The sequence below is a fragment of the Varanus komodoensis genome, unplaced genomic scaffold, assembly GCF_004798865.1.
Source record: "Varanus komodoensis strain SLA01 unplaced genomic scaffold, ASM479886v1 scaffold20_1, whole genome shotgun sequence".
In the NCBI taxonomy this organism is placed as follows: domain Eukaryota; kingdom Metazoa; phylum Chordata; class Lepidosauria; order Squamata; family Varanidae; genus Varanus; species Varanus komodoensis.
This window is the reverse complement of record NW_025335587.1, coordinates 3,858,833-3,885,328: the sequence shown is the minus strand read 5'-3', so window position 1 is coordinate 3,885,328 and position 26,496 is coordinate 3,858,833. Positions and strand designations below refer to the sequence as shown.

Genomic DNA, 26,496 nt, shown 5'->3' with positions numbered 1-26,496 from the left:
GTACTTACCAAAGTTAGCCTGAGTGTCTCTGCTGTTGTCAGTGAAAGATCTTCCACCAGTGTTACCTTCGACTACTATGGCTGCCCAGTAGCTGCCCTTCTGGAGTTTCTCTGCCCCTATCGCCATTAGAGATACCCATTTTATTCTGCTTATGTGATTGTTACTCCCAAAGAGGATGGAGGCATCTTAGTTTAGAGTTTCCACTTTGGCTATTCCACCTTGGGTGATCCTGCTAGGAGACCATCCTATGAGACAGTGTAGCCTCCTGGTGGCATTGCTTCAGTTTCTCTGACACTCTCAAACCCCCTCATCATATTAGGGTATGCATCCAAGAGGAGGCCTTTGGACAACACAACAAATTAATGGAACTTGGGATGTTGGGGAAGATCCTAGCACTTGTAAGAGGAAGAGATAGGAGAGAGAGTACATGAGCCCGAAGTTTGCCGCAGCATCTTCCTGTGCATGCACATTTCACTAAAGCATGATTAGCATGATGTGGGAACATGAGAAAATAACTATAACTTTGCTGAGCCAGTTTAATAACTCTAATGAAACAGCCTGTACTTTGGTCTTCATTGAGTTTTATGTACTTTTGAGTAGATGATATAAAAATGTCCTTTGTATCTGTCCTATGGAGGTTTGCTTCTTATGCTGAATTTCTAAGAAGAAAATAAAAATAGCATGATGGGCTAATTTACTGATTTTTTTAAAAAGTAAGAAGTTGTGATAGCAGAACATTAGATTTATAATCAATGGCCCAGTGATTATTGTGCGAGCTTCCACAATGACCAGGAATAATAGCAGTAAATTATCAAATCTGGCACTGACCAAGGTGAGTCTGGCCACAGATAATGCAGGAGACAGGTGCCCCACTCCCCATAAGGTTGTTATGCTATGTGTACTAGAGAGTAACCTCCACTGAATTTAGCTGCAAGAAGAAGATTGATAGAGACTTAAGTTCACACATTTACAGGTACATGCATTTTCTTTTACCCCTAAAGTATCAGTGAAAATTAAACCTGCTTAACCAAGTCCAGTCTGTCACTACCCTACCCTAACATGTAAATAAAAAATTTCAACCTAACATGATAACCCAGTGTTACTCACCTAGCCTTTGAATGACTGTGGAATAAGCAGCCTTTTCTGTTCTCTTTATACTATCCAGATTTATGATCACTGCACTTATCAGGGCTGGATGATGAATTGCTTTATTTTTCATATCAAGTGTTGCTTGGCTTTGAGATCACTCTTGTTTCAAAAATACTACTCCACTCTGTTCTAATTTTCCAGAGTCCCTAATCTTCTTCCAGGTTCTTATTGATGTAGTCACTAATAGGATTGTTGGTATTAATTTGGAAATAATGCCAGCTACAGGCTTGGTGGCTACTGGCAGAAGAGGTGACCTTGCAGGTCAGCTAAGCACCACTAGAAACGGTTTGATCTAATCTACACTGAGTCAGAGCTGGCTATTCTAACTGGAGTGGCTGCCGAGGTCTCCATTTCTATGGGATGCTGGTTCTGTCCCAGAGAGCACTGAGGACAGCATGGCAGTGGCTCTCGATGCAGTGCTGGCTCGGGTCAAGGATGTCTGTAAAAGAAATGGTTTACTCATTCTCTCCGTGTTATCGGTCATTGTGGGATGCCTCCTTGGATTCTTCCTCAGAACTAGGCGCCTCTCTCAACAGGTCAGTGACACATGTTACATTATTTTAAATTAATTTTACATCTTTTAAACCTATTTTTTATATTTTGTTGTACACTGCCAGAAAGCTTCAGCTACTGGCAGGATAGAAATGAAATAACAGCACCAGCAGCAGCAAATGTAGCAGTCGTGGCGAGAAGAAACAGTTTTGGTCTTATAAGAAAATCACTTAGCCACTGATTTTCAGAACATATTTCAGGATTGAGTGATACTGTGTAAACCAAGATGTAGAACTCTGGTTGTAAAACCATGGCTGATTTTCGCAAGGAGGAACTTGTTTGAGAGGGCTTCTTTGGTACTGGTATCTCTTAACAAACTCAAAGCTATTGTGCAATGATAGATGTACACAAAAAAATAGATCCTGAAACTGCAGTAGTCATAATACTTTAAAGGACAGTTCAAATATAATTCAACTTTAAAGAATCCAAAGACTTTAAAGGGTAGTATTGTGAATTTCTGGTACAGTGCCTTATTTCTACTGACAAGTGAGTGTTGTTGTCATACAGCAGGATGGGCCCCTTATAATGTATTCTGATATGGTTCCACAAATTTCAATCAAACTTTAGTAAAATCAGTCCAAAATCAGTGGTTTGGATTGTCTCTGAAATATTTTTGGAACCTTGCCACAAAATGCCATTATTTTAAAAAGTTAGGTTATTAAAACTACTTGATTAATTCATCTATTTCATATTGGACAAACAGAAAGAAATAATTTCTTTAGAGCACAGTGCTAGATACTTGATAGAAGGCTCCATTAATCTTCTTGCCAAACAACATATTCTCTCTCTCTCTCTCTCTCTCTCTCTCTCTCTCTCTCTCTCTCTCTCTGTGTGTGTGTGTGTGTGTGTGTGTGTGTGTGTGTGTGTGTCTTTTAAAACAATGTAGCATATGAAAATATATTGGCATGAGATATCTGTTACTAACAACTGAGAACTGAATTTCATTCTAAATAGCATCATTCATATGGAGAAAATACTAAGCCAAAAGAAAACACTGCATTACGTTTGTACCAAGAGAGTAGCTATTTTTAATTGTTGTTCACATTCTTACCAGGATTAAGTTTCATTCATATAGACCTCCCTTCAGGGAAATGAGATATCAATAGCTGTATGGACAGATGTCTTGGTGACAGAAGCTTTAATACTTTTTTTCTAATTGCACCGAAGACCATTTCCCCCTATATTAAGAGCATCTGTCCTACTAAATTCACAGTGTTTACCTCATACATTTCAGTAATTTTTTCAAGCCAGTGCAACGAGGACTGCATTATTACTTCAATCTGTTGATATTTTCCAAACCACAGTGCTATTTCATCCTATTCATTTTCACCTCTTCCCACCCTTCAAGCTATTTAATCTTTTGTATCCCCTTTGGCTGAACTTTTAAACCCACTTACCTAGGACTTCACTGAATTCAATGGGGCTTACTTCTGGGTATACATACATTCAATTGCAGTGTTAATGCAAGTCCCTCTGGCACTCCAGGAACAAAAAAGGCAAAGAAGTTGGAACATATGAGGCGGATACAAAATGAAAATGATGTCATCTAGCGTCCCCTACAAAGGAGGTAGTGCAATTATACCATAAATAATCTACCTGAAGCACCTTATGCCATTTGCAATGGCATCCATTGAGACAGAATGTTTAGGAACAAGATTGCAGCATTTTAACTGTGGCTTAACAAAGAAAGATAAGCATATATACTCAACTAATTAACTCATTCCTTTACTTTCATAGGAGATCAGCTATTTCCAGTTTCCTGGAGAGTTATTGATGAGAATGCTGAAAATGTTGATTCTACCTCTGGTTGTTTCAAGGTAAGCTAGTGTATCATCATATGATTTACAACTTAATTCCCTGAAATGAGGAAACACAACTAACTTTCATCTATATCTGAATTACTTTAAAGAAAATTAATTGAAGATGACAACTGTATAATGCATGCATACTTGTGATCAGTTGATTTAGAAAAAGTTATGGTTTCAGCTGAGATGATTGCTGGTTTACCTATGGAGCTTTGGGCAACAAAAACATATAGCAAATATAATTGTAATTCACAGCAGAATCAGATTACTTAGAAGACAAATGCACATTTGAAATCTCATGGGGGGAAAGCGCTGTGAAGGTGGGAGGGGAAAAGCCAAACAGGGAATGGCTTGTGCTCCACACCACCTCTTCACTCCCAGTCACCCTGTCCTAAAGTGGCTCTTTCTTTTAAAATGTTTTGGGAGCTCTGATAAGTACATCTGCACATAAAACAGTAGTTAGGTCTTAAAGAGTTATAGGTAGCACTATCCTAGATGTCTTTTGGATACAATGCAAACCAGACCGGTCAAGTCAAGTATATCAGTTGACACACACTATTAGATAGGAAATAGTGCTTGGCATTGTGCTTAAATAATCCCTTGTTTTGGAAATAATGCTAACAAGAAAACATGTTATGTAATGTCTGCAGCCCTGTATGTTGCTCCGGCAGCAACACTGCCCACTCCATCTGTTGCACGAAGTGACTGATATAATAGAACTGCACATACATTTTCTATATTAGAATATTATTTGACAGAGACTGATTGCTTAGCAATGCATGATGTATCTTTAAAAATGATAGAAAATAGCAGGTGCACATTATGCTTCATAGAAATAATATCAAATTCTATCAATACCAGGGCAAATATGAGAAACTTTTTCATGTACTGGAATTATTTTAATGGTGGAGTCTTCTAAGGGATGCTTTATGCAAATACCTCCAGAAGACCAGCATAACTGACAAAGATGTAAGTTTATGCAGGCAGCTTCAGGGCTCAAATCCAAACTTCCAGTTATTTTCTTAAAATATGAAACACCTGCCACTCGTTGATCCATAACTCTTAGAATTGCTGTTGTGTGCTAGTGCTGCTGCTGTTGCCATCAGCTATGAATTTTGAATTTCATTAATCTGTGATTGCTTGTGCAGCCACATACTAAAATTACTCTTATATTCCAAGGAATTTGGTAGTACCATTTGTCTTACTGTGCTCTGTACACTTTGATGGAAGATATGAGGCAAAAATTTCAACAACAGATGCAAGCATGTTTTCATGGCGGGTGTTGATGTTTGCGATAGAGGCTGAACTCTTAAAAACCTCTTGAGGTTATGCATCCATGTACATGTACAGCCTGTATCCCTCTGATCCTGTGCTAAAATTTTCCAAGCTGATTCCCTTATGAAATATGTACTCTAATTTTCCAAGTGGTGAGCATTAGTTTTCTTTAGGTGAGGAGGATCTGGACTAGAAATTTATGACGTCTTTGCAATATTTGCTTTATTTACAAATATACGAAGATAGCACAATGGAATGAACAGGTTTTCCTACTGCAAGCAACAAAGCACTAGAGATCAATTAATTTTACTCCCCACCTCCGCCTCAGAAGCATCCTCAGTTCCTGTTTATTACAGCTAGAAATTTTTGGTGCACTATCAATTCATTGTCCAAAAGTACCATTGTGCGCTTGGTTGGAGAGGTGTCACCTTTTCAAATTATGAAGAATGCAGATCATCCCATAGGTACACATGTCTTAGTTATATATCATGGCTGCATTAATGCAATGCACTCTGCAAAGGACAGCCTTTTAAAAGTTACTGAAAACTACAGTTGGTCCAAAATGTGGCATCCAGGCTGTCTGTCATTCCCCTATTTCTATAGGAATATTTCCAGCTATTCCTTTCAGTTGGTAGCTATACTTCTTACTTGAGTGCCAAATTTTAGGCTAAAAGGTGCTTCTAAAGAATCATTTTATTACTACTTCTTTCATTATTATTATTATTATTATTAATTTCATTTCTGTACCACCCCACGGCTGGGCAGTTTACAACAATCAGTAAAAACAGACAAAAATACGGTCAAATATAATCAAAACTGAACAAAATAAAAAGTTTAAAACACCTAAACCAGAAAATATTTAAAAATGAGTCTGCAAAATACAGCCTCAAGACCCTGGAAAGCCAAGTAAATCTTTAAAGGCCTCGGAGAAGAGGGTCATCATTACCTGGCACAGAAAAGATAACAGATTCAGGGCCAGGTGAGCCAAAGTGGGAAGGTTGTTCTAAATTTATTTATTTATTAGAACATTTTTATGCCGCCCCATTCTCCGAAGCCTCGGGGCAGCTTACAGCAATAAATAAAACCGCATAAATTAAAATATACAAATAAAATAGTAATAATAATTTAAAATCCAATATACACACAATATAAAATAAGCCGCCCTGGCCAGATAAAATTCAGTGGTATTAACATTTAAAATGTTGCTTAAATAAAAAGGTCTTCGCCTGGCGCCGAAAAACAAATAACGACAGCGCCAGGCGGGCCTCTCTGGGGAGCGCATTCCATAACTTAGGCGCCACCGCTGAGAAAGCCCTCCTCCGGGTAGCCACCCTCCTAATTTCTGTCACGGGGGGCTCCCGGAGAAGGGCCTCTCCCGCCGATCTCAGGGGGTGGCTGGGCATATATGGATGTAAGCGCTCCTTCAGGTAACCAGGACCCAAGCCGTTTAGGGCTTTATAGGTCATCACCAACACCTTGAATTGGGCCCGGACTTCAATGGGGAGCCAGTGAAGCTGACGGAGAACTGGAGTCATGTGAACATAACGTCCAGTCCCCGTCAGCAGCCTGGCAGCTCTATTTTGAACCAATTGAAGTATCCGGACCGTCTTCAAGGGTAGCCCCACGTAGAGCGCGTTACAGAAGTCAAGACGGGAAGTCACCAGCGCATGAGTCACTGTTGCAAGGCAGTCGTACTCCAGGTACGGACGCAGCTGATGAATCAGCCGAAGCTGGAGGAAAGCGCTCCTCGCCGCTGTTGTCACCTGAGCTTCGAGTGAAAGCTCCGGGTCGAGGAGCACTCCCAAGCTGCAGACCTTGTCCCTAGGAGGGAGTGCAACCCCATTCAGGACAAGGTTCAATTCACCTTCTCCGAAGCCCGAACCGCCAACCAACAGGACCTCCGTCTTGTCTGGATTGAGTTTCAGTTTATTGGCCCTCATCCAGCCCATTACCTCGGCCAGGCACTGGTTCAGTGCAGCCACTGCCTCACCTGGATTGGTGGAAAACGAGAGGTAGAGCTGGGTATCATCAGCGTACTGATGATTCCGCAGCCCACACCTCCTGATGACCTCTCCCAGCGGTTTCATGTAGATGTTGAACAGCAAAGGGGACAAAATGGACCCCTGCGGTACTCCATGGCAAAGCTGCCATGGCGCAGAGCCATAGTCCCCCAGCACCACCTTCTGGAATCGGCCGTTGAGATAGGAGTGGAACCACCGCAAGGCGGTGCCTCCGACCCCCAATCCCGCAAGCCTATCCAGAAGGATACCATGGTTGATGGTATCGAAAGCCGCTGAGAGGTCCAGGAGAACCAACAGGGACGCACTCCCCCTGTCCTTCTCCCTGCACAGGTCATTGTACAGGGCGACCAAGGCAGATTCAGTGCCATACCCGGGTCTGAAGCTGGACTGAAATGGGTCCAGATAATCAGTTTCATCCAAGAGTGCTTGGAGTTGTCCCACCACCACTCGCTCTAACACCTTGCCCAGAAACGGGATGTTGGCCACTGGTCTATAATTAGTGACCATCCCTGGATCCAGTGAGGCCTTCTCCAGGACTGGTCGGACTACCACCTCCTTTAAAGGGGCAGGCACCCGACCCTCCCTCAGAGAGGCGGTAACCACTTCCAAGATCCAGATTCCAATCCCGTGCTTGGAATCCTTTATTAACCAAGACGGGCAGGAGTCCAAAAGGCAAGTGGTAGGACGTACTCGTCCAAGCACCTTGTCCACATCATCGGGCCGCAATAACTGAAATTCATCCAATAATTCTGGACTAGACGGTAGCGTTGGTGTCTCCCTTAAAACCTCTGAATCAATAGTGGAATCCAGCTCGTGACGAATCTGAGTGATTTTCTCCCTGAAATGCCCGGCAAAGTCGTCACAGCGGGCCTTTGAGGGTGGAATCAGCTCTTCTTTCGGACCTGGACGAACCAGGCCTTGCACCACTCGAAAGAGCTCCGCCGGACGGCATTGTGAGGAGGCAATGGAAGCGGAAAAGAATCTCTTTTTCGCTGCCCTCACCACCACAGCATAGGCCCGATAGTGGGCTCTTAAGTGTGTTCGGTCAGATTCATCCCGTGATTTCCTCCACCTACGCTCTAGCCGTCTCCCAACCTGCTTCATCGCCCTCAATTCTGGGGTATACCAAGGGGAAGAGCGGGCTGTGCCCAGTGGGAGAGGACGCTTAGGAGCGATCGTGTCTACAGCCCTGGTCATCTCCCCATTCCACAGTTCGACCAGAGCCTCGACAGGAGCACCCGTCTTGTCAGCCAGAAACTCCCCCAGGGCCTTCAGGAATCCTTCCGGATCCATCCGGCTCCGGGGGCGGACCCACACAATCGGGTCCACACCCTTACAGAGGGAGATGTCGCTCTCGAGCACAAACCTCACCAGGAAGTGATCTGACCATGACAGGGGAGTCAAGCATAAATTCCTCACCCTCAGACCACCTTCTTCCTGCCCCATCGAGAAAACCAGGTCCAGAGTGTGTCCACGTTCATGGGTCAGGCCGGTGACATGTTGAGACAGCCCCATGGTCGTCATGGAGGCCATGAAGTCCTGAGCCGCCCTGGTCAGACTAGCCTCGGCATGGAGATTGAAGTCCCCCAGGACCAACATCCTGGGGGTCCTCAACACCAGGTCCGAGACAGTCTCCGTCAGCTCAGGTAGGGAGACTGTTGGGCAGAAGGGTGCACGGTACACCAACAGAATCCCCAATCTGTCTCGGTCACCCAACACCAAGTAGAGACACTCCAGCCCTGGTCTCGAAGGGACAGGAAGTCCCGTGAGAGAGATGGAGGCTCGGTAAACCAAAGCGACCCCTCCTCCCCTCCCCTCTGGCCGTGAACAGTGCTGAACCATATACCCGGGCGGGCACAATTGGGAGAGGGCAACATCCCCCCCCTCTCCCACCCAGGTCTCCGTTATACAGGCCAGGTCGGCCCCCTCATCCACAATCAAGTCATGGATGAGGGCAGATTTGTTATTGGCCGACCTGGCATTAAACAACAGCACCGTCAGGCCCCAGGGGCGACTGACAAGACTCCCTGGCACCCTCTGGCTGGGAGCAAAACCAGAAGTGGGGACAGGTGTCAGCCATCTGTCCCTCCTTCTTCTATGCGGACACTTTAAGCTCCCACTGCTGTTACGTCCATTACCCATCACCACACCAATGGTGGCGCCAGTGCGCTCCCCAGGAAATACAAACGGCAACATGGCCAGGGACGACTCCATAAAACAATTTAAAACGCTTTAAAATTATAAAAACATTTAAAATTCGCCGCTCAGCAGGAGGGCCTAACACAACAAAAGTGCAAGTCCCCTGGCCAGCCCAGCCCCCCCCAAACGGCCCCCCCAAATGGCGGCGACTGCCCTTTGGCTGACACCCTTTGGCCGCCGGCCGCCCGACGCCCCGCCCCGTCCGGGCACGCCTGCCACGTGTGCAGGGGCGTGGCAGGGCAGTCAGGTAGCGGTGGAATCGGCGGCGCAGTGCGGTCTTCCAGCGCGGTCTTCCAGCGCGGTCTTCCGGCGCGGGCGCGGCGCGGTCTCTCACGGCACTGTCTGCCGGGTGTTGTTCCTCCCTATATATGTGGAACCACCACAGAGAAGGCTGCCCCCCTTGTTGCCTCCCTGCATGCTTTCTTCAGAGGTTGAGCACAGTGTCCAAGTAGATTAAGGTGCACTGACAGGTATTGTGGTCCTCAGCCATGTAAGGCTTCTTAGGTTAAAACCTGTACCTTGAATTGGGACCAGAAGCATTCAGGCAGGCAATGCAAGTGGACCAGAACTGATTTTATGTGTTTGGACCTGCAGGTCCTGGTTATTCATCTGATTACTGCATTCTGGACTAGCTGCAGCTTCTGAACCTTCTTCAAGGGCAGCCCCACATAGAATGCATTGCAGTAACTTAGTTTAGAGATTACCAAAACCAGGCCATCCCTGTCCAAATAGGGTGTAGCTGGGCCGCCAGCTGGTGGGAGCCACTCTGAACCACTGAGGCAAATGGATCAAGGAACACCCCCAAGCTATGGACCTGCAACACCATCTAAAACAGGTTGAGGACTCCCCATCTGGTTATTCTTTTGCATTAAAGTAATTTTATGGGGATCCAGAGGCTGTCATCTCTCACTCATAGCCCTCCTTGTTTTTCCCACCTCTCCTATCATTTAGACTTACTCGTCATTTAACATATATTAAAATATCCCAAACCAGATGACCATCTGCAGGGCACACCCAGCCACCTTGCTTCCTGAAAAGTATAGTTATAGTTGGAATACAAGTTTCCTTGCACTAGAGTTTGCGAAGCTCTCTGTGCACTGATGTATTCAATTGCTTGGCAATATAACCAGACCATTTCTGGCAGGATGTGCCTTTGTGTGTCCGCAACATTGAGAGACAAGAATAGACATTACAGCATATCAACACTGTGCTGCATTTGTTTGTGCTGACTGAGAACATGTTTGTCATAGCATATTATGACTGGTGCAATAAACATGTTCTTGTTGAGAAGCAGCAAGAATTTCTCTTTCTCTTCCATTAGTGATGAAATGTTGAGAAAAAATAGGGAAATCCTAATACTAGAGAAGTTTACCTGCTTCCACACCATTTTTACATTATTAGTTTCCACTCAATATCTTAAGCTCTACCTTCACCTAGTTGCTGATTATTTTTATTCTTCTTCTTCTTGTTGTTGTTACTGGATCTGGTGGCCAACTGTTCCTGCTGTTTTAATGCAATGGCCTCTGACTAATCTGATGTATATGATAAGATTGTGATGAAGTTAAATTAAATTAATAATGGAGGAAAATCATAACTGAGGATAAAATCTTACCCCTATTTCTACAGAAAAGCAAGGCATGCTAGGAATTGTAGACATTTTTCCATCTAAACCAGCGTAGAATTCTAATTTTAGTTAACTGTAGAAATCATTTTTATTGTTTAGTGTTCATCACCTATTAGAGGATAGTTAGCAAGTATTTATTAAATCTGGCTACATCAGTATATTAATGTCCACTGACTGCAGTGGATTGTAGCTAGACTTAGAAGGGATTATTTCATGCATGTAATGTGTAAGTGCATTTTCATTTCTTATGCAGATTATCCCATTCTGGGTCCTGACCCACACACATGTATATCTCCGCACATACGATGGTGTGCCCGTGCTGCACCAGGGACTACAGCTGTGTTTTAGTCATTCATTATTTCCATTCCTCCCTGCTTCCTAGCATGCATTTAGGAATAGAAATGTAATTTCCAACACTGGCCTGGCTCTCATATCACAACAGGCCACTGTTTTGTCAAGAATATTGCCAGAGTAATAACCCACAGTTTGTTGTTGGGTTATTTCTGGCCACTCACTGTGAGTAGTTGTTTCATGAAAATCAGGTCACTCTGTTCCAGGGTTGTTTGTCGTGGCATATAAATCAGGAATTCTAGCTTGTCTCTGCCCCAACAAGCTAAAGGATTAAATCACATTTTGCAATAATTTACAATGATGGGTTGCCTTATCATGCAAACCTATACCCATTTCTTTAGGGAGGATTATTTTCCCCAACCAAACCAGCCTGAAAACCTGTGATTTCTTGGGTTGTCCATCTTTATGGTACCATTACTAACAGGGCATTTTTATCTTGGTTTTCTAGAAATGGCTAGGGAGCTGCCCAGCCAGAGTGCCAAAAATCCCTGCAGCTCTTTGTCATGTTGTTCATGCGGTCACTGTTCTCCCTTGTCCTTTCTTAGCTGACAACTGCCCCTACATTCTCACAATGTGATTTGACACAAGAGGAATGGATTTTTCCTCAATAACTAGCCAATAAATTACAGAAAGGGTGCTGATGTAGGGACCAAACCCACAAGGAGTTTTGTTGCAAAGGCACCTGGAATAAGTGCCACACCCAGTGAGAGGACTGCGTGGGGCAAACAAGCCACTGTTGGAAGTATCAATTGTCTGTTGGAAGTATCATGGGTTGTTCAGCAAACAGCCCATTGTGAGTTATTTATGGGTGAGGTGTGAACCCATCCTTTATCCACTCCTGCTTGCCATGGCTGCAGTCCGACAGTGCAGAGCAGCTTGCTGCCATGTTACGTCCACTTATGGTTTAAAGAATATAAGTCTGGATGCTGTTGTGACATGCAAATTGGACCATTGTCTTATACTGTAGTAAGACCAAGGGGCAGAACTAAAACTGGGACTATGCAAGTTAAATGTCTCTTACAAATACTGTCTACAATTTCACTTTATATTGTACATATAAGAAGATAGCTGCCTTTCACTGTTATGTGGAAAAATAAAGTGCTATACTTGGGACATATTTATGGTTTCACCCCTGGCAGTGGGTGGCCTGAACTCTCTAACAAGCAACTGGAATGCGCTCTTGCATGAATGAATATTCATAAATTAATGAATTAATGAATGAATGAACATTACACTGAACAGTCCAGCCCCCGCTGTTAAAGCAGATCCTTTTCCTATGAGCATGCACTTCTCTAGTTAAGAATAAAAGTGACCTGGATGTTCTAAATTGAAGTAGTAGTTGTTATCAACATCATCTTTATTATTATTGTTTATTCTGTATCACCCAACAGCCAAAACTCTCTCAGCAGTTTCCCACAGTGCAATAACATCTCTTATGTCATTCACAACAAAACTAGTTCCTGCCTGTTTGCCATCAGTCTTCTTTTACATTTACCTTTTATTTTCCCTTATTCATACATGTATTTAAAACATTTATATGCTGTCCTTTATCAAATCCTATTCCAGGGTGATGTACAATTGAGATAATGTATTTTATTACATAATACACTACACAACTGACATGCAGCAACCTAATAAAAAATAGGAAGAAAATATGAGGAGGCCTGTGGAATGAGATAAGTTACAGTGCTTGGATTAATAAACAAAAATTAATCAGACACTGGTAAACTGATAAAGGAGGCAGCTGGCATACCTCTCAGGGAGAAATCCAAAAGCCCAGGGTGCCATCACTAAGAAAGTCCTCTGGTTTTTGATTACACAGAATACTTTGAATAAGAAAGGCACTTAAAATCAAACTACAGGTGGCACTAATGTGAGACCTCTCAAAACAGATCAACAGCATGTGGTGGGGATGCTCCTTCAGGACCTTTGGGACAGCAGCTTTGGGGAGGGGGGAAAGGAAGCTAATCCTTTCCTGCTGCACTGTAGTCCAAACAGAATTTGCTGTCTTGAAGTTTCCATTTAGCACAGGATGGAATCTGTGTTGATAAATAATTTTATCTCACAGTCAAATATTGTTCAATTGTACATCCTCACAACCAGTACTACAATCATCCTGCCACCCTCTCTCTGCCATTTTCTGTAGAGTCCCACTGTGGGATGAAGTTTGAGGATTGGAGTGGGGATGAGGTGACCCCAGATTCAAGCCTCACTCAGCCATACAGTCCACTGGGTGATTGTGGGCCAGTTACTGACTCTCAGGGCTTCTATACTCAAGGTATTTCTTGTGTTCTCATGATCCCTCATGGAGGGATCTCTTGTATGGCCTTTCCGTGACTTGGTGTCCTCCAAGGCCTCTTCCTGTTTTCCAGGGGGGGGGGGGGTTGTTTTTTGTTTTTGTTTTTGTTTTTTTGTGGGGGGGGTGGACAGACAGGGTTGCAAGTTTTTTGGATCAAGGAAAATCTGGTACTAAATTTTAAATTATGACAAACGGGAACAAAAACTTCATGAAAGATGAGAATCCTCTACTTTACAGTTCATGGTGCCACTTAGTACTTGATTAATAGAATATATAGAAAAGCAGAGCAATACAAACCCCTGAAAAAGGTCAAGTATGCCTTTTTCCTCTGCAATGAAAACAGAAAAAGAAGCCCCTGTACAGCAGCAGGTTAAACCCTGCATGTGGGAAGCCCTCAGACTAACATTCCTTGCAGAGTGGCAGGATCCAGTAAGTCATCTTGGGTTCCTTGGATGAAAAGGTGTCCTATAAATAAATATTAAAGACAAGTGGGAGTATTGTGACCTATGTGCATCCGCTTGACCTGCAGCAGCTGCCAGCACCATTTGATGCATGTTTAGCAAGGACAGCCCAATTGCCCTGAGGCCTCTCTGCTTGTCTGGTTACCTCCACATCCTCCACATCCAATATGGCTGCTGTCCCCATGGCTCCTTATAGATTGGAAAGGGCTGAAGTGGGTCCTGTGTGACACACCGGCACTGCAGCTCGTGCAGGAGTGCAGCATGTTCATGACTATTGGCACAGCTGGGATCATAATGCCTGTTCCATGATGGAAAATGTTGAGAGATGTGGTCCAACACATCTGGAGGGCGCCCGGTTGGGGAAGGCTGCAACAAACCCCAGTTAGACAGGATACTTGTATATCACAGGATTTGTCCATTCTCAGATGCGAATGCGAGAACATTCTAGGTTTAGCCTCTGCCATCTGTAGGAAATGACTGGCAGATTTTTGCAGTTTATTCCAATTCCAGTGTATTTTTATACAATATGTTCTGTGCCATGACATTCTTGTAGCCAAACAAAGCTTGTCTGCAGCCTGCTAAATGTTTTCCCCTTTTAGGAAGACAATCTTATACTGTATTCTTTTTTTAAGTGCAGTTTTTTTAAAGGTGGCATTATTAGCCTTTCCCCCCAGTTTCAGAATTGTCTTCCACTTTACAAAGACAGGATTTCAAGAGTTTTCCCCTCTGTTTTTGGGGAGGAAACCACAGCAAACTGTAAGAAAGTTTTCTGATTTTGATAAAATGTTCGTGCCCTAAATAGATGCTCAATGTTTACATTTCCAGTGACATTGGCATGACAATACCTACATTTTCTCCTTTGTTTGCATAATACAAATTGCAGAAACAGAGCAAACCACAATGCTCTTCTACAGGGCTGAGCAACATGTGACCCTCCAGATATTGGACTGCAACTCCTATCATTCAATCCAACAACATCTGGAAGGTTACTAGTTGCCCATCCTTGCACGGCAAAGTTGTTCATAATGTTGTTGGTTTCAATGGTTTCTTGCCCATTCTGCTCAGATTCCCTCTTGGGTGAATCATCCTTAGTCATGTAGTTTAAATAATTTTGTTTGCTTAGGAAAACATTTATATTCCCTTGGCATTTTTTGTGCAGTAGTTTGCAACCCTGGGGCCTGATTGCTCTGCCTAGGTTTCCTTTATTTGCAGATTTGATTGTTACATATCAATGGCAGGGAGGGGGTGCATTTCTGTTTTGCATGAGCTCGGACTGAGTCCCCCATCCTTCCCTCCATGTATTTAACAGTATTGGGGGGCAGTCCTGTGCATGTTTAGATGGGAAAAAGTTCTACAACTCTCAACATGCGCCAGTAAGTATGGGTACTTGGCGAATACTTGGAGTTGTAGGAAGTTTTTTCTGCCCAAATATGCATGGAATTGTGGCAAAACTATTTTCGTTCAGTACATTTCTCGGTGGGAACTAGAACAGCTTGGAAGCACTACATGGAATACCAACTGGGGGGGGGGGGGGGGGGGGGGGCTGATGTGGTCCACAGCTAAGAATAAAGAAAGGATCTGACTTTTGCTCACGGGATAATGGAACACTTGGGAAGGCTGGCAGGCTGGCATGGGGAGAATGCAACCACACTGCCCAGATAACCATGTGATTGTCTGACTGTTAGGTCCAGACAAAAATCCATGTACCATGGAAACAGCACGAGGTTGTGTACCATGTTTTTTGTATCAGCCAAAGATGGGCTGCAGTGTAATGTGATGAATGTGTGTTGGAAGAAGGAATCAGTGAAATGGACCTTTGCTTCCCCCCCTCTACTCTGAAACAAGTGGGATATGTTATGCAATGGCATGCTGTCTGTCACATCCACCTAAATAACATGTGTTCAAAGCATGTTTCCCACAGGCCTATGCTGTAATTTGATGGCTGCATGAAAAATATTTTGCAGTTGCCTGCCCTGACAATTAAATGTGTTTTAAAACAAAAGCAAAAAGCGCATTTTATTCAAATTGTGGCTGTGTTTGAACTGGACACTAATATACATCTTTCTATCCCTATTCCCCAAGCACCAAAAGCTAAAAAAAAAAAGCCTCATCATAAATGGCAATGAGCTGTGTGACTAATAAAACTGACAAGCAACCCAGGAAAGTCAGTGTTCCTGTTCTGTCAAGCAACAGTCACAGTGCATCTAATCATCATGAATGTTGTTGACAAAGGGGATCCTCACTGGGCAATCTTGCTGAGGAAGGGCTTTTCCATAGCAAGCAATTATGAAATGGGAACATGACCGAGAGGTGAATGAATGAAAACAAACGTGCATTTTGTAGCAACTGCTGGTGGTTAATACCTGACCATTACTTCCATTACTTCTTGACAAGATTAATGCCTTTCTAATCACACTAAGCGCCTTTGACAACTTTATCCATAATCCATCTATTTCAATGCAATATCCAGATGGCTTCTGATGGGACAGGAATACAGCAAAATGGAGATGCATGAGATGAATGGGCTTTCTGGTCGGCTCCTTATGTTTCCATTTTCCAGGGTTATTGCATTCAAAGATAATACCATTCAGAAAAAGAGACAGTTGTTCAAGCAGAAGGTTATGTAGATCCACACAGCTGTACTTTGAAGGAACTAAACTGGCCATAATTAATTTCCACGGCCATAGCTTAAGTGGTTTGTGAATATTCCTGCCAGGCTTTGAGCCTGCTATTCAGAAAAAAACCCGGAACAATGCAAAACCCCAAATGTATTTGCAAGAAAGATGAATACCTTTGTAAACACTAGATAATTATTTCAAACTAACAGCTTGCTGGTGTTTACATCTGCCGAGCTGCAACTTGTATCTTCTTCAGCTCAGTGGAACACACCAGAATCTTTTCCTTTGTCTTTCTGTCATAATTTTGTAAGTGCTGTTAGGATCGTTGCTCAAAGCAGCTGGCCAGGAATAAGAGCCAGTCTTTATGAAGTTCTGTGCATTTGCACATTCTGTTCCATTTCCATCCTGTGTCAACAAAGACTTGATGCCAAAAGTGGATATGTGACAGCAGCTTTCACCAGAGTTTAACGCAACCAGTTTCCCCATTACTAGATGTCTTGGTGTAAACTCATTTTGTCCAGTGTAAGAGGCAGTTGGTATATTCAGTAGTTTTGGGATGCATGTTTAGGCAGATAAAAAACCCACAACTCCCAGTGTGCCCCAGCCAGAATGTAAGCTTTTTCTGCCTAGGCATCCATAGGATTGTGCCCTTAGTTGCTTTCTTTAGCAGGTGGACTTTCAACATTTTTCAGTGGGAAACATCTGCTGCCCCCCTGCACCCTCAAAGTTTTATTACCAAACCTCAAATAGACTGGGGAGGGGAATTAATGGGGGTGGAAAGTTGCCCTTTTCCTAGCTGTGTTGCCAGAATCTGTTTCATCAGTGGGAGGCACCAGTTGGATTTCTCTATCTGGACTCATCTTGATATGGATAACAATCACTCTTATTTGTTTTGGTCTACAACCACCATCATCCCTAGCCAATGGTGAGGGATAATGGAACTTGTAGGCCAAAACATATGGAGGGCCACAAGCTGACCTTCCCAATAGGGTAGCTACTTGGATCAATTTTTTTTCCTCTTTCTGTTCTTGGTGTGTTCTTTAAAATAAGATTGGTATATAATTTCTAGGTTCAGCATTCTTCTTTCCAGGACTCTGAGTAAGATTAACCACATTTAGCCTTCATTTTACTTTCTTCTCTTTCAGTAGGTACCCCTAATTAATTGCTTCCCAATGGTTAATTACTGTTGTGGACTTTCCCATGACAACTCCAACCTCATCACTACATTATCTAGTGGCCATGTAATCTTATTACAGATGATGATCTTATTAATGAGCATGCTCCAAAGACAGGGCAATCCCATTATTAGAGTCCTGTAGGATTTGTCACCTACAGGAGCTAACATGTGATTGGACACTAACTCTGGGCTGTAGCACAGTTGATAGCTTGGCATCTTTTCTATCTGGACTTCTCTGGATATGAGAGATGAAGCAGGTCATGTTATGCCTCTTGTTGGTCTAACTGAGCCTCCCCCATCCCAGTGCCCTCCTGAACATCAACTCCCATGAACACCAACCAGCATGATCAATGATTAGGAGAATACTGGAAGCAATGGTGCTGCCTAATTTAACCTCTGACTTAGTCATAATGTTCCCCCTTAACTGCCCTTATAAATCATGGACAGAATCAGGTCAGACTGAAGTATAAACCTCTTTTTTCAGTGGGAGGGCATAAAGCACTTTGGATAAATGTATATCTAATGTTTCCTTTACAAATGATGAAATCTGTTCCTAGGTTACCATTGTGGTTATGTGAACATGTGAAAATTCCTTTGGTCTTTTCCCCTTCCCTGGGACTAAAATGAAAATAGAATTCTAAGCTAAATAAATTGCGACAAACCAGATTCAGGCTAGATGTTAGGACATTTCCTAGCTGTCAGAACAATACAACAGTGGAACCAATTGCTCTCCCACACTCGGCACATTCAAGACAAAACTGGACAGTCATCTGAGTGGGGTGATGTAAACAGCAGTGGCTTGGTCCCAATGGCCTTCTTGGATCCCTCCAGCTCTATTATTTTATGATTCTATGAAAAAATCCCTGCCTTGCTTTCTCTCCTCTCCCCACCTCCAGTTGCATCCTTTGTATCTACTTCCAATATGGTTGCTCCTTGGGCAAAGAACTATCCTCTCATTCTCTGTAACGCATTAAATGCATGGGTGGTGCTACTACAACAACAAAGCTTTCACCCATCTATATACATTTGCTGTATAATTAGAATAATCTGATTATATTTGAAATATTTATTTATTTATTTAGAACTTTTGTATGCCGTCCCATCGCTTATAGCCTCAGGACGGCTCACATAAAATAAATAAACATAATACATAATAAAATAATACAATTAAAAACCCAGACTCACCCTGGCTGCAAAATTAAAACCTATAGATATTATTAAGAGTTGTTAAAATATTGTTTGAATAAAAAGGTCTTAGCCTGGCGTCGAAAAGCAAATAATGATGGCGCCAGGCGGACCTCTCTGGGGAGCGCATTCCATAGATGGGGCTAGATAAAGTCACTCTAGATTCCATGCTATTCATATCCTGATGAATCAATCAATAATAAATAACCTGTGAGGATAGTCTGTTGTGGTGAATTAGGCAGAAGTTTGATATGCAGAAATCAGTGATTTTTTTCATAGCATGCATAATCATTTGGTAATATTTGCAGATTAAATAGTTGCTGCACAAGAGCAACAGTTCTTTAAGCAGTCCTATCTTGGAGATATGGATAAGAGCATGAAGATTTTGCACCACTGTATACCAGGACTTTGGTAGAAAGTTTCTTAGAACTAGTAGCATATGTATGTATATACGTATGTATATCACGGTTCACTTTACTGGGCAAATGAGATTTATTTATTTATAAAATTTGTATGCCGTCCAATTACTTGCGTCTCAGGACGGCTTACAGCATAAATAGGACGGCTTACAGCATACAAGCAAGAAGTTATTTCTGATGTTCAGCCAGAACCTGACTTTCTGTAACATGAGCCTGTTATTCCATGTCCTGCACTCTGGGATGATCAAGAACAGATAGTGGATCTTCCTCTTTGTGACAAACTTTCAGGTACTTGAAAACTGCTATCATAGCCTCTAGGCTAAGCATGCCCAGTTCTTTCAATCTGTTCTCATCGGGCCTTGTGTCCAGTTCGTGGATCATCTTTGTTGCCCTTTTCTCAGTCCTTTCCAGCTTATATGCATCTTTCTTAAACTGTGGTGCCCGGAACTGGATGGAACATGCAGATGAGGCCTAACCACTGCTGAGTAAAGGGGAACCAATACTTCATGTGATTTAGAAATACTGCTTCCGTTAATGCAGCCTAAAATAGCATTTGCCCTTTTTGGAACCTCATCACATTGTTAAGTCATATTCTGTTTGTGAATTCCAAGATCCTTCTCAGTTGTGGCATTGTTGAGCCAAGTATTCCCCCATTTTGTAATGATGCATTTGGTTTCTTTTTCCTAGGTGCAGAACTTGGCATTTGTCCCTATTGAATTCTGGTGCCCACCAGAAGTTTTGGGCTACAGCTGCTAGCATTCCTATCCATTGGCCATTACAGGCTGGGCTTGATGGGAGTTAAATACAATGCATCTGGAAAACACCAGTTTGGGAGAAGTGACATTGAACAGCAATTTCCATTTTCTATTTATGTATTTCAAAATTGCCTCCTTTTAAGAATGAATATTTCTTATTTTTGTATCCTTGAAAAACAGTTGTAGTGTTCAGCACATTTGAACATGATGGCTAATATGCAACTGTGAGGTAATCACAAAGAGTTTTCCTATATCCAAGATTAAAGAGGAGGAATCCTAGGGCAGAGAGTGAAGCTGAAATATAGTGAAATCTAATAGTGCTGTATTTTAGTTTCCTCCCACCCCAGAATGCAATGAACTGAAAGCAGAACCTGCAGGATTATAGATTGGCAAGCAGAAAAGCAGTACATTTTCTCAATTAATTTACTAGATGACAGGAACCTGAATGCTAAATCCTACCACTGTATTTTCTGCACATTTGTAATCAAGGTTAAGTTGTATTTTGGCCTGACTTTTAGACAACTTAATCAAATGGTTGCCATCATGCTCTAGGAAAGAACTCTTTTTGGATTTTATTTGTTAGTTTGCAAGGCTATTGTTAACAGGAGAAATTGACACAAAAGCATTGGAGACAGCATCTCATGCCAAATCCTGCTTCTATATTTTACTCTAGCCATACTTCCCCCCACCCCTTTTGGGGATTTATATTTTCAAAGTAGGAAGCTAAAATTATGCTCCTATGATTATCCTACATCAGGAAAGCTGTTCCTGAAAGCTTCAAAGGAAGATCTAGTTTCCATGGCTGCTGTGCTATTTCCTCATAAACAAAATCAGTCCAGCATCAGTGTGAGTTTAATGTGTGTGTGTGTGTGTGTGTGTGTGTGTGGCATAATCACTTCACTATGTTGGGCTGACCTGCAGATTGTAAGGAAGGCAGTCTTTTATTATTATCTGAGCTGTAAGGAATTTTCAGACCAGGCGTTTGTTTATTTATTTAATTTTTCGATTTATATCCTGCCTTTTTCCTACAAAGGGCTCAAGGCAGTTTACATCTCCTCCTCCATCATATGCCCACAACAACAACCCTGTGAGGTAGGTTGGGCTGAGAGTCTGTGACTGGCCCAAAGTCACTCAGTTAGCTTCATGGCTGAGTGGACCGATCGTCTGAGTCCCAGTCTCATGCTCTCAACCACTACACCACACTGGCTCTTGTTTATCATGCAATCATCTTGCCTCATTCACGGAATTTGTTGCGGGGGGGCAGGGGGATCCAGAAGTTGTTCTCTTCTACTTGTAACCCTCTCATGTTTTCCCACAGTGGCTTCCAACTTTTCTGTTTCCACAAGAAAATTAAAAGAGAAATAGATGCATTAGCTATAAAATATCTTTGGACTGGTAGAAATGTTAGTCATTATTTGCACTTAATGGAGGGGTGGGGCTACACAGAATGACACTGTTTTAGAGATGCTTCAATGGGAGAGGAACTGCACTTACTTGTATTCATATCAGCCAGATTTTGAAGATAAATTGTTCCTCAATCTCCACTACTTATCCTATGATTTTAAAAATGTACAAAACTGGGGAGCGTAAGCTGGAGAGAGATAATTGCATTCATTGAGATAATATTTTTTCATTACTTTCTTGGTAAAAATTGTTCATATTACAATTATTTATGGCTGTATCTGCAAGTTCTGAATTGCTTCCAGGAGCTTAAAACTAAGCTATCTAGCAACTGAGATTTAGCAAAGTTTATCTGAATGTTCCTTTGTGTTTTTCACCACACTTTGTCCCAATCAAATACCCACAGCTTGTATCTGATCCATATATTAGTACTAGATTGCCTACTTGGGCATTTTTCTGTCCAGGCATAAAAAGGAAACCCAAATACTAATGAAGCACATTAATTATGAAGAATGTTTCAGTGTGTCTTTCCCAATAGATAGGAATAACAAGCAGGGAAATGATCATGGGAGAACTGTTCATGTAACACACAAACCTTCATAATTCATACAGTACATGTGCACTGAGGAAAAAAACATTTTCATAAGCAGCCTTTAAATACAACCTAACAGCAAACAATGTGCCCTCTTTCTGTGTTGTCTGTGGTTAAGATTAGATGGCCCAGGAGGCCCCTTCTGACTCGCTCTGTTTCTATGTTTCTGTGTTAACAAGCCATTATTTCTTAGCATGGCTGGATGCAGAAAAATGGCAGCCTAGATTTCAACTAGGTTAGTATTACGTGGAAACCCAACCACTGAGGCATCTTGCATGTAGCAACAGCTCAGGAGTTGAGCTGCCCCTACACTATGTGGGACAAACGGCAAGGGTGCTGCCTATGGTATGCCAGCCACTTGGAGGGTGTTGAAGGTGATGCGCTAACTCAGAACACAGGAATGTTAAGGTGCTACACAACTGAGAGGTTAACCCAACACCAAACCATGGGCCAAGTGATGGGTTATTTAGCCCCTAAACAATGCAGTTCTCTGGGTTTGCAGAGCACACTCAGCAATCTATGATGGGGCTGGTGATAGGTTGCTGAGTAAAAGCAGAATTGAAACGGTAGGGGAGGCTGCACAACATGCAAAACGGGGGGGGGGGGGATTGTGTCATAATTTCTTCCTTGGCCATCTTTGCTCAGAGTAAAGGATTTAATGAACTCACTGGAGAGGATGCTGCCTTCTCTGTGCTTTCAGTGATCGAAGTAATGGATATAATGCTTTTCTACATGAGGTAGTTAATCCACTGGATCTACTTTTGGTTTCAGCTCAGAATTGAGAACAAAACACTACACAGGATCATTTGCTTTCCTACTTTTTGGCTGCATAACCTCCAAGCAGCACTGTGGTATAGCAGGAAAGCAGAAATGCATAAAATGAAATCATGCTTTTCTTTCACTATCAGAAATATTGTCCCAACTTCTAAAAAAATCCCATAAAATATTATTTACAAATAACAGAACCTGTAAACAACTGCAATGATGAGTGTACAACAAATGCCTCATACAAAAAAGCTTATCATTAAAGAAGCATATACCTTGTCTCTTCTTTCAACAGCTTAATGTCTGGTCTAGCAGCTCTCGATGCCAAGACATCCAGTCGATTAGGCATCATAACAGTCACTTACTATCTGTGGACTACTTTTGTTGCTGTGATTGTGGGAATCATTATGGTTTCCATTATCCATCCTGGTGGGGCTGCCCAGAAGGAGAACACCGAGGAAAGTGGAAAGCCAATCATGAGCTCTGCAGATGCACTGCTGGACTTAATTCGGTAACTACATTCATTCTTACTGCTTTTATGAACTGTACAATTCTGAACATTGTGTAACTTTGTGAGGAGCAATAGTGTTTTAAGAGGTGTTTTGCAACTAGTGATTGCTGATTCAGGAAAAAACCATGCAGCATCCAACTGGTACCTTGAGCAGCCAAGGGGATCATGCATCGTCGGAGGAGAGAAAGTGGCTGACAGAGCACAATTAAAGCAGACTATTCTACTGAGGAGAATAAGCCTATGAATATACACCTATGAATTTGCACAGGGATAGCCACGTGAGTCTTTTGCAGCAAAATCAAGAAGGAATCTTGTGGCACTTTAAAAATGAACACATTTCTTCTTCAGATAAAGTGGACGAGAGTCTGCTTCATCTGAAAGCTTATACCATACTAAATGCACTAGTTACATCAGACTCTCATGAGCTCATCCCTTCCCTCTTTGCCCTTAGGCTCCAAAACATCAAACAGTCTCTTTGCAAAGCAAATCTTTATTGGCACTTAAAAATTAAGTCTAAAAGTAACCTGGAAGATAAGTCATGTGAAGACTGTCGAACCCAAATGGGGAACTCCTCTCCCAAATAATTTCTTTTCAGTAACTCTGTGGACTGATCCTCAGGATGGCTTCTGCTAAGCGAAGGTCCAGCCAGCAACACCTACACAAGCCCTCTTACTGGGTAGGGGGTCAAGGGCCAGGCAAGGCAATGGCTCCCCCTCCTCCCCTGCATCCTCTAAAACTTCTCTGTTCTCCCAATTGGCCTGGGAGCTTGTGAGCGGCAAGCCTGAAGCAATGCCTCTGCCCCTCCCTGAGTTTCCACAGTTCCTGCCAAGTCTTCAAGCTCTTCTTCTTCAGAATGCAGGTTATAGTCACTCTGCCAAGAGTGCTGGTTGGGTTTACTCAAGACATACTCCTAGAGGTTAGAATGAACAGGCCAGGCGTAAAATGTTCCCCTTTGCTGCAACAATAATATGCAGTTTGCTGTCCCATTGCTCATGGAGTACCTGAGTGAAGGAACTATTCAGAATGTTATATTGTTCCTTTCCAAACAAGTGTTGCCTATCATTTTTCTATAACTCTAGGACTGATTCTTGCAAGATGTTAACAAATCTGCTATTTTGCTGCTGAGATTATGCATCTGCAGCTGAGTTCTGTTTTCTTTGCAACATGCCCGTTGTTAAGCTATGTACTTTTTTTCATGTGAGATATGGGAAATTTTCTTTTTCCAACCCTTACTAAATTTTTTTGCACCAGTGACAGGACTGTCAATATTTGGGAAATTAACTGTTTATGCTCTGATTTATTTATTGTGTTTGGTTTGTGGTATTAGTTTTATTATCCTATTTGGCTAGGGGTAGGGCTAGTGCTAAGGCTAGCGACATGACAGCATTCTACAGGTACCTCAAAGGCTGTCACAAAGAAGAAGGAAAAGAGCTATTCTTACTCATCCCAGATTGTAGGACATGGAACAATTAACTTAAACTACAGTACATCAGGTGTAGGCTAGACACAAGGAAGAATTTCCTAACCGTAAGAGCAATATGACAATGGAACCAGTTGCCAGGAGAGGTTGTGTGTTCTTCTACATTAGAGGCATTCAAGAAGAAAATAGTTATCTCAGCGGGATGGTATAATTGACATCCTACATCAGCAGGGGGTTGGGCCCTTCTGACCCTGCTATTCTATGATTCAATTATCTTGAAATTCATTTTTGTGCTGTGTACCTCATTATCATTTGACTGCCTTTCTATTAAATGTACTTTTTGTTCAAAACAGAGGTTAATCATGGCTCATAGATTTAATATACCGTAAGCATTAAAATCCACTACCTTAAATTTTGGCTGAGCTGTCATGTGCTCCAAAAAGCTGTAGTTGTTTCTGAGATTATATTATGCAACTGATATTGAAAGGTGAAGTATTTCCTGCAGTGATTGTTACATTTTTAAGGCATTGCATGTACTTGTATTCCTAACTCAATGTTAAAATTCAGTTTTGTGATTAGTTAAGGATGAATCTGCTTTCACACACATGCATGGCACCCATATGCCCATTAAAATGATGAAGGTATTAAGCTCTGAGTAAGGTTTAAAAAAATCATAGCCAGCCATGTTCCATTTCCCTGGCATATGAGTGGACGAGATACTTGTGAACCTCATTCCGAGGAAATATGACATACTCATTTTAGGCCCTTGTTTATGCTTGGTTTACCCATACAATATCCTTGCTTATTCACTGTTGCTATTAATGGCACCATTGTATCCAGCCTCCATTTTGCTCCATGTTCTCAAGCTCAGGATGCAATTACTTCTTTAGGCTTATCAGCCTCAAAAGGGAGGTACCTGCATCAAATGGAAAGGACATACCACAACAGGAAAATCCTAGGATCTTCTAGCCCTATTTTTCTATATGTGATGTATGCATGCTGCTACAGACTGGAGCTTTCAGACAGCAGATTTACAGAAAATTAATTGAGGTCAAGCTTTTACTCGCAGCATTCTGCTGCTCTGCTGATGCTTGGATTTTAAAATAATATCCGTTTTCCATTTCTTATTCATTTGTCATGCTAATTGTACTTTTCAGATATTTCTTTTATTGTAGCGAGGTTGCATTTTCTGGGTATTCTAAGTACAATACTTTGTATCTTGGAAAATTACTAGCCTCAAAGACATGACATCAAACCTGAGGAACAGGTTATACCTAAGTACACATACTGCATTTTGAACAATTGCTCATCCTCATGAATAATGTCCTTCATGACCCATTTTTTTTTAGCCAGGTCTACATGCCTACTTTGCTTGCCTGAACTACACACATTTGTTCCTGCCTTAAATGCTATGCAGACGATCATTACAGTATTGGCCCAGCCAATGAACAGGAGCTGTCCCCCTGTTCTGCTGTTTTTATTTACCTGTATAGATTACCTGGTGTGCACACACTGTGCTATTTTGTATCTTTATTAGCATCTGGATGTAGTTATGTACTACAACAGTGATTCTAGTAGGCAGTGGGTATTTCAGATTAATTTGATAACTTGGGAAGGGAAATGGCAAATCTAGAAGCAACAGTCCTTGCTAAGGCACTCTACAAACATGCTGTCTTTGAAAGTTTTTGTAGCCAGGCTGGGATACTATGAATTTAGAAGAAATTGGTTAAACTACCATTGGCTTACTTCTGCCAAACAAAAGAAATGCATCTTAAGGCAAACACTAAAATTAAAATATACTATTTATGCCTCTGGACAATTAAACATTGGCATAGTATTAATTGCTCAGGTACTTAATGTGGTCAAGTCAGTGAACAGCAAAGCATCATTCTGGTATCTGTCCCTTAGAGTGCAATC

The 26,496-nt window shown here is 42.2% G+C and overlaps 1 protein-coding gene across 2 annotated transcripts in view; it reads left to right on the top strand.

Annotated features, from left to right (window-relative positions):
* The window catches only part of SLC1A7 (solute carrier family 1 member 7), a 66,015-nt gene that overhangs the window by 6,458 nt on the left and 33,061 nt on the right, over positions 1–26,496 (top strand). The window contains exons 1-3 of one of the 2 annotated variants that reach the window (XM_044429875.1): positions 1,545–1,685; positions 3,439–3,518; positions 22,944–23,159. In XM_044429875.1, the coding sequence (XP_044285810.1) occupies positions 1,545–1,685; positions 3,439–3,518; positions 22,944–23,159 (437 nt within the window). Of the gene's footprint in view, positions 1–1,544; positions 1,686–3,438; positions 3,519–22,943; positions 23,160–26,496 lie in introns of those variants that run through there. The other variant, XM_044429876.1, reaches the window with a different exon arrangement.